The sequence below is a fragment of the Labeo rohita genome, chromosome 5 (genome assembly GCF_022985175.1).
Source record: "Labeo rohita strain BAU-BD-2019 chromosome 5, IGBB_LRoh.1.0, whole genome shotgun sequence".
Classification (NCBI taxonomy): domain Eukaryota; kingdom Metazoa; phylum Chordata; class Actinopteri; order Cypriniformes; family Cyprinidae; genus Labeo; species Labeo rohita.
The window spans coordinates 35,908,613-35,922,027 of NC_066873.1; the positions used below are offsets into that span (position 1 = coordinate 35,908,613).

Below are 13,415 nucleotides of genomic sequence, written 5' to 3' on the forward strand. Positions count from 1 at the left end.
TTTTAATTACTTTTTTTAATCATTTGTTTGAACTGTCTTTTTTGTTTGTTTATTTTTTGCAGACCTTATTTAACCCTAATAAGACTGTGGTTAAAATGTTTTTGGTGACGTATAATTTTGGGGACATGCCCGTTAATCACATGACCTTCTTGCGCCATCGTATTTTCCTGGTGCCTGTGGATGAGGCGGAGGGGTCAGGGGAGGGGAAGGAAGGCTCCTTGTCTGACAGGAAGAAGATTCTCTGCTACTTGATACACCTCAGGTAAATTTTGACAGGATGTACACTACTATTCAAAATTTATATACCATAAGATATATTTTTTTAAAATGTTGTATGTTTTTCTTTTTTTTTTCTTTTAAAGACACATCTTTTGCTCACCAAAGCTGTAATTATTTGATCAATGTAGTTTTGGGAAATGGCGACTTTTCAGGATTCTTTGATGAACAAAAAGTTTCACAAGAAAAGCATAAATTTTATATATTTTTAGTAACAATTCTGAATAAAAGTAACAATTTCTTTTAGTAAAAAAAAATCTGACCCCAAATTTTTTAATGCAGCGTAGCTGTCTTAGACATAACTTGGTTTTGTTAATTTAGAAGAAATAGATGGGACAGCAACACTTGAACACCAGTATGACTAGGAACATACCATATACCGTATTTAATGGGTGCAAACTGTTGTATTACCACTATAGCTCTCAAATAGTTCCAAATTGATCACACTTTTACATTTCTCTTAGTTATACTTTTAAGTGTGTATTTTTAGGCTAGTCTGTGACTTAAAACACTAAAAAACACTAAATAACTGTTTAATACCCACTACCATTCAAAGGTTGTTGAACAGTAAGATTTTTAATGTTTTTTAAAAGGGGTCATGGGATGCTCATTTTCCACAAGTTGATATGATTCTTTAGGGTCTTAATGAAAAATCTATAACATGCTTTGGTTAAAATTTCCTAATGGTAGTGTAAATAACAGCTTTTTTACCTTGCCAAAATCAGCTCGGCAGAAATCATCCTGTTCTGGTTGAGGCTACTTTAAATGCAAATGACCTCTGCTCGCCCCCCCCCCATCTGATGACCCCTTTAAAGAAGTCTCTTCTACTCACCAAGCCTGCATTTATTTAATCCAAAATACAGCAAAACAGTAATATTTTGACATATTTTTACTATTTAAAATAACTGTCTCCTATATAAATATATTTTAAAATGTAATTTATTCGTGTGATTTCAAAACTGAATTTTTAGCATCATTACTCCAGTCACATGATCCTTCAGAAATCATTCTAATATTCTGATTTTCATTATGCTGAAATATTATTATTTATTATTATTATTATTATTATTATGCTGAAAACAGCTGAGTAGAATTTTTTTTCAGGTTTCCTCGATGAATAGAAAGTCAAGAAGAACAGCATTTATCTGAAATAGAAATCTTTAGTAACATTATAAATGTCTTTATCATCATTTTTGATCAATTTAAAGCATCCTTGCTAAATAAAAGTATTCATTTCTACACCCCCCCCCCAACTGTACTCAACTGTTTTAAATATTGAGCATAATAATAAAAAAAAAAACTTTTTGAACAGCAAATCAGCATATTAGAATGTTTTCTGAATGATCATGTATCACTGAAGACTGGAGTCATGATGCTGAAAATTTACCTTTGATCACATGAATAAATTACATTTTAAAACACATATAGAAAGCAGTTATTTTAAAATAGTAAAAATATTTCACAATTTTACTGCTTTTGCTGTAATTTGAATCAAATACATTCAGACTTGGTAAGCAGAATAGAATTCCTTAAAAAACATTAAAAACATTAAAAACTGGTAGTCTATTCTATTTTAGAAGAATCATAAATGTACATCTCCTCTAAATGGCAAATTCAAAATTGAAGCAATGACCTGTTTTTCCTCTCCTCTGTGTTTGCATATCTCAGATTCCAGAGTTCCAAATCTGGGAAAATCTACTTGCACAATGATATCCGGCTGCTATTCTCCCACAAGTCCATCGAGGTGGACACTGGGATTCCTTACGAGCTGAAATCTTTCACCGAGGTGCCAAGAAACCCCAAATACTCCCCCAGAGTGTAAGATCGTGATGTCCTGCTGCAGTGGGGCAGAAGGACTGCATTAATAAAGATTGCAAGACAAGAGACCCCTATACACTTGAACACAGACACACTTGCACTCATACATGCATACGCAGACAGATGTATGTACATACACACAGATATCACACCCTCTCGAGGGCAAACTCTAGAACTGAGTGTGTAACATGCATGCCTTGTGACTAAATTGAGTTTTCCTCTAGTGCCGTTAAACAGTTAAGCTTTGCCCTTCACTCTGCCTGCACCTGCCCACTGTGGACCAGCTGTATCCATGCACACCAACCCCATCTATTCTAAAACATTGGTGACCATCAGTAGATACGGACTTCCTCGATTAAAGAGGACTGATTGGACGTACAAAGAGGTGTTGAATGAGACCAACAGGAATGTTTGGAGGCAAAGCAAATGGAAAAAAAGAGACTTCCGAGGACCAGACTGGAATTTCAACAATGGACACCACCTGTAACTTTCCTATTGAAGGGGACAAGAAGGTTCTGGAAAGAAAGAGACCAGGACTGAAAGTACATCCATTCAGTATCTGCATTGTGTTCGTTAAGCATGGGTTGCAAAGGGGAGAACAGCTCATTATTTTGGACATTTTCTCTTTTTGGAAGGGCAGTTTGGAGGACATTGCCTTTCAACATCTTCTGAACAGTCCAGCATCAGAGCAGAAAACAAACTGTAGTATTTATGTTCGCAAATGTCTTAAAAAAAGCAATATGCTGCACAACTAGAGTGATTTCATTTTCGTCGAGGTAGTAGGTGCCCTCTCTATTAGGATGGAGGGAAGAGATTGCCAAGTGAGTAATGAGGGAGGGAAAAAGGAGGGAATGGGAGGGAATTTGGGGTATTTAAAATAAGAAAATGTTGTTTATGTATATTTTAAAAATTGATTAAACTCTGCGACTTGCGGGTGAAACCAGTGTTTGACCGTAATTTGCCAAGGGATACTTGAGAAGCAATGCCAAGGTTTGCTCCTGTATGTTTTGTGTATGATCAATAAAATACATTCACTTACAGCGTATTAAAAAACAAGCTTGTGTAGATTAAATAAAAACACCTCTAGCGTTTAATGCCAAGAGGGTTTAACAGCAGCCCACACGGCTCCTTTGAGATTGGTGGACGTAAATGAGCTTTTTGGGCTTTGGCACAAATAAAAATCTGTTTGGTACAGTAATCAAAATTTCAGACTGCCTTCTAAATAGTGTCCACCTCACAATGGCACAGAGTTATTTAAAGATGATTGACATTAGGCTGATTCATCCACATGAAATCAGATTTGCAGAAGTATTTGAGCTACTACACGCAACCGCATGTTGTTTCTCAGTAGCTTATAATATGAAATTTGCACAGATGGTGGAATAGTTAACAGAGCTTGTCTTATTGTGATACTGTTACAGTACTAATTTGTTGTTGAGATGATAGAAAATAGTTTAGATTAATAAAAAGAACAGACTTGGAATCATCTCTGCCATTCTTTGTTGAGGCACTAAATTTGTGTCATTTAATAATTTATTTTTTAATTAACGAAAATAATCAAACATTACAAAATGTGTATATTCCTAACGTGATGTTCATATTATGCTAAACAATAACTAAATAAATTATTTTATCTCACCCCAGGCCCTATAGGGCCTTACAAGGTACCACATTTGTTTAAGTAGTCCATAACACCTAAACAAATTAAATTATGTATAATTCAGGGAATTAGAATTTGTTTTCTTTTGCACACAGTTTGTTTCATTTGTTTCATAATATTACACAAAGGTAACCCGAGTAAATACAAAATGAAGTTTTTTAATGATGAAAGACTCATTGCTAGATATTGCAAATGCTTGTTTACAGTTAGTAGGTTTAGGGGGCAATTACTTTTTCCACACCGGGCCACGTAGGTTTGGACAGTTTTTTTTTTTCCTTTAATAAATTAAATTATTGAATAATTGCATTTTGTATTTACTCAGGTTATCTTTGTGTAATATTAAAATTTGTGTGACAGATATGCAAAACCTTAAAAAAACAAAAACAAAAAAAAAAACAGGATAACAAGATTTGCCGTTTAAAAGTTTGAGATCAGTACAGTTTTTAATGTTTTTTAAGGAAGTTTTTTCCAGCTCATTAGGGTTGTGTTTATTTGATTAAAAATACAGAAAAAACAGAAATATTGTGAAATATTATTGCAAATTAAAATAGTGGTTTTCTATTTTAATATACTTTATAACTGAATTTATTCTTGTTATGCAAAGCTGAATTTTCAGCATCATTACTGCAGTCTTCAGTGTCACATGATCCTCTAGAAATCATTCTAATATGCTGATTAATTATCAATGCTGGAAACAGTTGTGCTGCTTAATATTTTTTTGGATACTTTTTTCAGGATTCTTTGATGAATCACTGACGACTGGAGTAATGGCTGATAAAAATACAGTGCTGCGTCATAGAAATAAATTATATTTTAAAGTATATTAAAATAGGAAACCTATTAGAAATTGCAATACTATTTTACAATTTTACAGTTTTTCTGTATTTTTGATCAAATAAATGCAGACTTGAGCATAAGAGACTCCATTTAAAAAAAAAAAAAAACGTACTGATCCAAAACTTTTTGACAGCAGTGTATAGAGGGTGTGAAAATGCAAATTGTTAATTATTTTACCAAAATAAGAGGGATCATATGAACTATGAATGTTATTTTTTATTTAGTACTGACCTGAAAAAGATATTTCACATAAAAGACGTTTACATATAGTCCACAAGAAAAAGTATTAGCTGAATTTATAAAAATGACCCCATTCAAAAGTTTACATACACTTGATTCTTTATACTGTGTTGTTATTTGAATGATCCACATCTGTGTCCCTGAACAGTTAAACTGCCTGCTGTTCTTCAGAAAAACCCTTTTTTGGTTTTTCAGCATTTTTGTGTATTTGAACCCTTCCCAACAATGACTGTATGATTTTGAGATCCATCTTTTCACACTGAGGAAAACTGAGGGAATCATATGCAACTATTACAGAAGGTTCAAATACTCACTGATGCTTCAGAAGGAAGCACAATGCATTAAGAGCCGAGGGTGAAAACTTTTGAACAGAATGAAGATGTGTACATTTTTCTTACTTTGCCTAATAATATATACATATATATATATATATATATATATATATTTCATTTAGTACTCCCCTTCAGAAGCTACAGAAGATGTTTGCCAAAAGACAAAATAAGTTAAATCTAACCTAATCTTCAAATTCGAAGCATCTGAAGCATCAGTGAGCATTTGAACCTTCTGTAATAGTTGCATATGAGTCTCTCAGCTGTCCTCAGTGTGAAAAGATTCCAGTTTACAGGGCAAACTTTAATAGAGGTCAACGCTGCTGCATTGCAGGCCTCTAAAAATGCATTTACATACGCAGGTGCTCTACAGAGGGTCATAAAGCTTTACAGAGTGTCAAATCCTCAGAGGCTGAATGTAATTACCTTAACTGGTGGGAAGACTTCTTCAGAATGTAAACAAAAAAATATGTACTTGATAAACTGACAAATAAACAAACATTAAAGCCACATTTTTTTTTTTTTTTTTTGTACCTCAACTAGAGCTTTAATAATCCCGCAGAATTTGAGCGTAGCCGAAGGACGTGGTGACGTCGCACGGTTGCTGGGGGTGCGCTGACGTCACTGTCTCTCTTCTCCGGTTAGGCGCGCGCGAAAGTAGCGGACTGAAATCTCACGAGCTAGCACTGATCAAACCTAACAGAAACTCTCCCTAATCTTCAAACATCTGCAAAAACCATGTCGGACCCAAAGGTAAGGATGCCACCATCTTCATCTTCTGTCCTTTTCGGATCACTAGAGACGGTTATTTTGGGTGTTTTGCTGGCGATAAATGTTTTATGAGGGTCTTATTTAACAGAGAGTAAAAAGCAGGTGTTTTTTTCTACGCCCTACTTCCCGCGCTTGAATATTTGACGTTAAAAAGGCACTTTTAGATATTACTCTGTTTTTAATATCTCGTTATTATACCCTGTCAAAGTTGTTTGTTTATTTAAAATTACGCTACATTGTCAGTAGCAGCTGTAGCGTTCTTACATTCCTAATTGTATGTGCGTTTGTGTTCGTCACTTCCTTTAACATAATAGCCAATAAATATTTGTGCTATTATTTACGTAATAAAACTATCCACGGCATCTTCCACGTAAATACGGCTGATAATTTTAATTTTAAAATTGTCATGCTAAGACACTGTTAGCCTGTGTGCGTTAGCATTGCTAACCTGCAGCACATGTGAAGTTCAAAGCCGGTTTATTAACACCCTTCCGGGTTCATATGCGTCTTTTAACTGTATTTGCTCAATGTTGTCAAAACTGTGGGGTGAGACGGAGATTTAAACAATTGAACGCCTATAGGCCGCTTATTAGCTTCTGTTAGCCTGGATGCTAACTGACTGTCCACTTTTGAGAAACTGATACAACTCATGCCTTTAGGTATAAACATCCCGTATCTGTTTCTGAGTGAAGTCAGTTGTCTAGCAAAATAGACTGCGTAAATATTGTAAAATGCTGACTGATCAAAACTTAATTAAAAGTGGTTGAACCAGTTCACATGTGTATTAGATCTTCTACCAGAGTTGGTCAGAAAGCATTTGAATAATTCAAGCTACAAGGCCTTCATGGATGTTAGAGCGGTGATTAGTGGATAGCAAGTGCATGGATTCTCCAGCATCACAGCATGCGAGTTCAAGTTCACAGCTCATCACAGGCAGGCGTAAGTTTGGTTGCAGCAGCACATTCATAGACAATAGGCCAAGCTCCAGAGTATGATCCCTCCAAATCCCACAGCCTTTCACTCCACTGATCTGATGAGTAATGTGGAAGCAGGATCCCTACAGATGGGATCAGGACATTGTGAAGCTCAGCAGAACAAATGCTGAAGCAAATATGATGTAATTCTCCAAAAGAATCTGATCCTGGATCATTCCTACTGCGTTAGACATTAGTTTCTGTTTATGTTGTAAGTTGGATTTACAAAGACTGCTGTTATAATTTCCCCCTCCAGGAGGCACAAGATGATCATGAAGCATCCACAGAAAATGTAGAGGACGCCAATCATGACCCTCATTTTGAGCCCATTGTCTCACTACCTGAGCAGGATGTCAAGACCCTAGAGGAGGATGAGGAAGAACTATTCAAGATGTAAGTCACCAACTAATGGCAAACAGGGCTGCTAATTAGGAGTGTGTGTGATATGGCGAAAATATTATATCACTATCTTTTCAAGCAGGATCATGCTCCACAATGTCATCAGAATTCTTTCTCATGTTGGTTTTTAGACTATTTTGAAAGTTACTGAACAGTAAAAACTAGTAAACTTACTAATAAATAGAAAGTTATTGAAGACAAATAAACAGTCGAAACATGAAGCACTGTTTATTTCATTTGTAGCAATTCTGTTATTTTTCTATTCTGTTATTCTGTATTTATTTTAAGTCTAAGAGTATTCAGGTAAGAAATGTTACAGAAATTTAATAATCAAACTTATAATACAACTCTGTATGAATGAATTGTTGTTGTTGTTGTTGTTGTTGTTATTATTCTGTCATCAATTGTTCACTCGTCGTTCCAAACCCGTAAGACCTTTGTTCATCTTGGGAACACAAATTAAGATATTTTAACATATAATGGCCTTGAGTGTGGTAGAACCTTTGCTGTCCATGCAGAGTCAGAAAGCTCTCTGATTTCATAAAAAAAAAAAAAAATTAATTCATGTTTCGAAGATGAACAAAGCTCTTACGGGTTGGAAACTACATGTGTGAGTGTGAGTAATTACTGATAAAATGTTCTTTTTTTTTTTTCTAGGAGAACTATCCCTTTAAAGCTATGAATATTGTCAAAATTGTTTTTTTTTTTTTTTTTTTTTTTTTTTTTTTTTCCTTCTATTTTTTTGTTGTTTTAATAACATTAATGGCACCGACAGCAGGGTACTGTCACTAAGACCTATTGCACCGATCTGTTATATTGAAACTCATCCTATTTTCTCCCAATTGTTAACTTTTTGTTAAGACGAACCAGTTGTGTTTACATGAATACTCACAAAGGTGTGCCATTTTGACAACAAAACTGTACAATTGCTACTCAAAGCTAGCCAAAAACTAGCCCAATTGTGTTTTGAGGAGCATCTCTTGTTAAAAATCCTGTTAAAATACACATTTTTGGCAGGGTTCTCCTGGTAAAATTCACATTCCAGGTGCTAAATATCACTTTATTGGGGTCGCTTTAATTCGCGGCAACAGTGTTAAAGTAGCTCAATACCACGGACATGGCAACACTTTTAAAATATTTTTTTCTCTCCATCAATGTTATTACCAGATTAGGTTTTCCTTTCTTGCTTACTGTACTTTTTATGACTTTCGTTTTTTATGTCAAACATGTCCCAGTCTTTAACTTTTTTTACTTACTGTAAGCCGTGCTGATGTTAATGTCTGTATGTAAATATAGGACACATTTAATGGACGTAAACGATCACAATCATTATGATTTGTTTGAAAAGTACCCACCTTTTTCTTTAGTGTGGAAGTAAGACTATGTGGGAGACTTCTGGTTTCTTATCTGCTATGGGGAAATAATGAAAATAATTATAACAAGGTTGATGCAATACCAAAATAGTGATGCTGAAATGTGATTGATTCATGATTCCAGTTTTGATACCACATCAAAAACTACTAGCCTAAATAATATTAACCTGAAACAGTAAAGACCAGTAAACAGTCAGTAATAAAGTAAAATAAAAAATTACAAGCATTATCTAAAATACAGTAGAATAAAGATTCAAATTAAAGTGCTTTTATTTTTTTTTGGGTAGGGCTCACAGTAGTGTTCAACAAGTACAAGTGGGTGTGGCCATTTGTATATTGTATGGGTCTGGCTTCCGGTCTCATTCACATCCAGCTATTTTTACTGCACAAAACAGTTAGTTTGGCAGCTTGATGTTGCAAATTGGTGTGTCTTACCATATTATTTTAATTATGAACACAGTGGTTTGTAGCACAAACTGTTGTGCGGTTTACTGCATGTTGTTATTCTTCTCATTACGCTATTTCCTTATAGCGGCTAATGAAATGGAAGTCATTAAATGATTCTTTCTTTGTGTTTTAACATTGAGGACCCAAACTACAGTAGCTATATTAGACACTAGACATTCACTTTAAGAGAATGTTCAGATCTGATTATCATATTGTTTTTATGAGGATACTCAAATGTGGGCATAGTGACAATTTGTGTTTCAAGTGTGATAAGTTTGTTTTTTGTTTTTAAACTACACACCATCTTGTACTTGACTAGTTTTAAAAATAGGTTCAACTTAAAATGTGCAAATTATAAACTTTTTTTTTTTTTTTTGATGACATGGTAACAATTCCTTCAGCTCTCCAGAACTTCTTTCACATTGGCCCTGGGCCATCTGGCAGTTCTTATTGTTTAGCTCTGCTGAAGTACCAATATATTAAATAATCATGGGTTCTGTTCTTCTGAAAAATGTATTTGACCACTGACAAATTCAACTTGGTTTTCATGTAGGAGGGCAAAGCTGTATCGTTTTGCCAGTGAGAACGATCCCCCTGAGTGGAAGGAGCGTGGGACGGGTGATGTCAAACTCCTGCGACACAAAGAGAAGGGTTCCATCCGCCTTCTCATGAGGAGAGACCGCACCCTCAAAATCTGTGCCAACCATCACAGTGAGTGCAGCAGTTTATCTGTTCAGCTCCTGTTAATTATTTTCCAATCATGTGATGGCTTTAACTGTTTTATTGAAATCCTTTGCTTTAGTTATGCCGTTGATGGAGCTGAAGCCCAATGCAGGCAGTGACAGGGCATGGGTGTGGAATACACATGCTGACTTCGCAGATGAAAAACCCAAACCAGAGCTGCTGGCTATTCGATTTCTCAATGCAGAGAGTGAGTATAAATGAACAACATCTCCAGAATAAATCTCAAGGTTCTCGTTGAATATTTTAAAGTCCTTTATTTATTTTATTGGTAGGAGTTGTGGCAATGACACAGCTCGTTGTCAAGAAGCAACAAGAACAAAATTTGAGATGTTATACACAGTCATAAGATTCTTACTTTAATTAGAAATTTAGGGTTTTATTATAATATTTTAGACTAATAATCTTTTCTTTCGAAGGAGAAAAATGAAAATAAATCTGCTTATGTGCCATTAAAATGGATGAAAGTATAACAAAATACAAAAAAGTAAAAGTTTAAGTCTCGACGGAACGGAGTTAGCATCAGGTGCCAGTTGCATAAACTTAGCCTCTATGTTAAGACAGTGTCTTAAATACTACTCTGACCAACTAGCAGTTAACCAAAGGTTAATCAGTCAGCTTAGTCTAATCTACAGATTTCTGTAACTGAATTAAAAAAAAATTATGACCAGTCTTAAATAAAAAAAAATTAGCTGACTAACTTTTGAAGACTAGTCTAAACCTTGTATTGTGATGTACTCCGGTTTTATCCATTGGTTGTTGGAGTTGATTGTCAGAATGGGGCAGGATTTAAGTGGACTAAATGATTGCCAGTGTCTGGGCATTGTCACCAAATTACACTTATGGATGAATTGTTTACAATAAGATCAGTGATATGCATTTAAAAAATGTATAAATTTGTGTTTCATGACAATTATTATAACTGTTGTGCACTATATAGCATAATATAATACATTTAATTTTTTTTTTTTCGCATAACCAACTATGGTTTCCTTTGACTTGCAGATGCACAGAAGTTCAAGATGAAGTTTGATGAATGCAAAGAGGAGGTCAGAAAGTCTCTAGAAGGTAAGATTGATGGAATTTTCTGGTACACTACCAGTCAAAAGTTTTTAAACCGTAAGATTTTTAATATTTCAGAAGTCTCTTCTGCCCACCAAGCCTGCATTTATTTGATCCAAATTACATCAAAAACAATAGAATTTTTTATTTATTTTTTTTTAACTATTTAAAATAACTTTTCTGTTTGAATATATTTTAAAATGTAATTTATTCCTATGAGTTCAAAGCTGAATTTTTAGCATCGTTATTATATTTGAAAAGAAAATTCAACAATATAAATGTCTTTATCATCACTTTTGATCAATTTAAAGCATCCTTGTGAAATAAACATTTCCATTTCTATAACCCCCCACCACAAAAAAAAAAACATACTGCACCAAGCTTTTGAATGGTATAGTGTATAATGTTAACTGTTTTAAATATTAATAATAATGATAAAAATGTTTCTTGAACAGCAAATCAGCATATTGGAATAATTTCTGAAGGGTCATGTGACACTGAAGACTGGAGTAATGATGCTGAAAATTGAGTTTTGATCACCGTAATAAATAACATTAGATATAGAATAGAAAAAGTTATTTTAAATAGTGAAAATATTTCAATGTTACACTGTTTTTGCTGTACTTTGGATCAAATAAACGCAGGCTTGGTGAGCAGAATAGACTTTTCACTGGTAGTGCATGTCACCATGCAGACTCACTCTGTTTAGGACTGACACATCCAGTCTTAAACTTTTTATGTCTGCGACAGTAACATGAGGAGTGCTACAAACTGCCTTGCCATTCATTTTGGGAGGTGACCGTGTCTTCTCAGACATCTTTATTTCTTAAATCTGTGTTAGGGATGTATTGGAGTATTCCTTCCACTAAACCTTTTTAATTCCGATTCACAGGTAGCTTGAACAGCGCTAACAAAGTGGCAGAGAAGCTGGAGGAGCTGTCTGTGAATGATGACAAGACAAAGAGTTCAGAGGACAAGAAAGAAGAGGTGAAGGAAGAGAAAAAAGAGGAGAAGGCTGGTGGAGAGGAGGAGAAGAAATGAGCCCTTGAACGTCGCTTCATACGGATCCTCCACTTGCCATTTTCCCCTTTTCTACAACAGACTCTGAAAATGAAAAATTGGACACTTTTGTTTTCTTTTTGGCCTCGACTTCACAAGACCTTGGTGCCACTCTTAATGCGTCCATTTCTCAATCATTAAGATGTTGTGAGCTTTTGTCCCATTCACAAACTCTCATATCGCCCTTCATTTTCTCATACATTGTGGACCAGTCGTCAGTCATCATGTATTTGTGTATTTACACGACATGCTATGATACAAGGCTTGTGCTATTGATTGATTCCCACATTGGGCAACCTCTTTTGTTGTTTTTCTTTTGTACTTTAAAGAGTTCTATTGCGAGTGTCTAGATGAGCACTGTCTGATATAAGAGAGCGGGCTGTATGAGTTGATAGGGAGAATGAGTATCTGAGATCTTTGACTTTTCCTTACAATAAAGTCACACGAGGAACATTTGACTTCTCTGTGGCTTGAATTTACTATTAAATCATTAAAGTGACTCATTTTCTGTAGAGGGCTGCATCTGGCAAAAAAAATGAAATGTCAGCTCTGTCATCAATAACTGTAGGAAGTTTTCAATCTGTTATGAGTGTGACCCTCTTCTGTTTAAAATGGTAATCAAGAAAATAAAAAATGGTTGACTGTCAGTTGAGTGTGGAAACGCAACAAGGACTTAAAAAGTTGAGGGACCTGTGCTGTGATAATGCACAATAAATGCTTTTTTTTTTTTTTTTTTTTTTTTCTTAGAAATTTCTTTTTTTTTAGGAAGACAAGTGAAATACGTTGGTACTGTATCACTAATTACGGTTTTCATTCCATAAAGGTTGTTACAACTTAAATTCCATGAAACGGCACTGATCAAGCTTTACAGGGCATATCTGAGATTTATCATATGTAATCTTACAATGACCGCATGCACGATAATTTGGGCTCCTAGACATTGTTTTGCTTTTTATTTATTTTTTGTTTTGAATGTACGTTTTAGGAATCACGGTTTTGATATTGTGCTCGATGAACCGCAAATTTTCAGCATTCCTGGTTTTTGAGCATTTTTGATAAAAGCAGCAGGGTCCCTTCAGTTACATTTGGCATTTGATGATTGACTTGAAATCTCACATTTTATAGTGGTGACTAATTATACATCATGTAAAAGGATTGTGATCAAACCAAATTAAAGACTGATGCTTTGTCATACATCAGTGTCTGTTTGGCTTCCATTTACAATCCTAATGGGAAAAATATGATTTTTATGCTTAGTTAATATATCATATATGGAGACCATGAGAAGTTTAAAATAAGGATTAAAAGGATACAGATCTTAATATAATAGAAAAAGGAGTATTGCAGCATATTATATGTATTTTGGATATCAACAATTGGTCAGAAGTTAACAATTTTGGTATTTAACGATACAAATATATGATTATTA

General features: G+C 34.6%; 2 protein-coding genes and 1 non-coding gene across 7 annotated transcripts in view; all 3 read left to right on the plus strand.

Annotated features, from left to right (window-relative positions):
- The window catches only part of LOC127165428 (protein FAM214B), a 28,182-nt gene extending 25,968 nt beyond the window's left edge, over positions 1-2,214 (plus strand). For all 5 annotated transcript variants that reach the window (XM_051110055.1, XM_051110058.1, XM_051110059.1 and 2 more), the window contains 2 exons: positions 63-262; positions 1,945-2,214. In XM_051110055.1, coding sequence (XP_050966012.1) covers positions 63-262; positions 1,945-2,098 — 354 coding nt within the window. In that variant the 3' untranslated portion in view covers positions 2,099-2,214. The remainder of the gene's footprint in view (positions 1-62; positions 263-1,944) is intronic.
- A 3,540-nt stretch (positions 2,215-5,754) lies between these two features.
- Positions 5,755-12,633, plus strand: ranbp1 (RAN binding protein 1). Its single transcript, XM_051110819.1, has 6 exons — positions 5,755-5,913; positions 7,162-7,298; positions 9,678-9,835; positions 9,927-10,055; positions 10,871-10,933; positions 11,820-12,633. The coding sequence occupies exons 1-6, from the start codon at positions 5,899-5,901 to the stop codon at positions 11,966-11,968; spliced, it is 651 nt and encodes a 216-aa protein (XP_050966776.1). The 5' UTR covers positions 5,755-5,898; the 3' UTR covers positions 11,969-12,633.
- On the plus strand, positions 11,618-11,748 carry LOC127166234 (small nucleolar RNA SNORA77). Its single transcript, XR_007827881.1, has one exon. It is a non-coding gene; the product is annotated as a small nucleolar RNA SNORA77 (small nucleolar RNA).
- Positions 12,634-13,415: the final 782 nt, after the last annotated feature.

What these genes read in the sequence shown, in the direction of transcription:
- ranbp1 (XM_051110819.1), top strand. An exon ending in AATCTGTGCCAACCATCACA is followed by an intron (nt 9,836 to 9,926) that starts GTGAGTGCAGCA and finishes CCTTTGCTTTAG; the next exon opens with TTATGCCGTTGATGGAGCTG. An exon ending in GGTCAGAAAGTCTCTAGAAG is followed by an intron (nt 10,934 to 11,819) that starts GTAAGATTGATG and finishes TCCGATTCACAG; the next exon opens with GTAGCTTGAACAGCGCTAAC.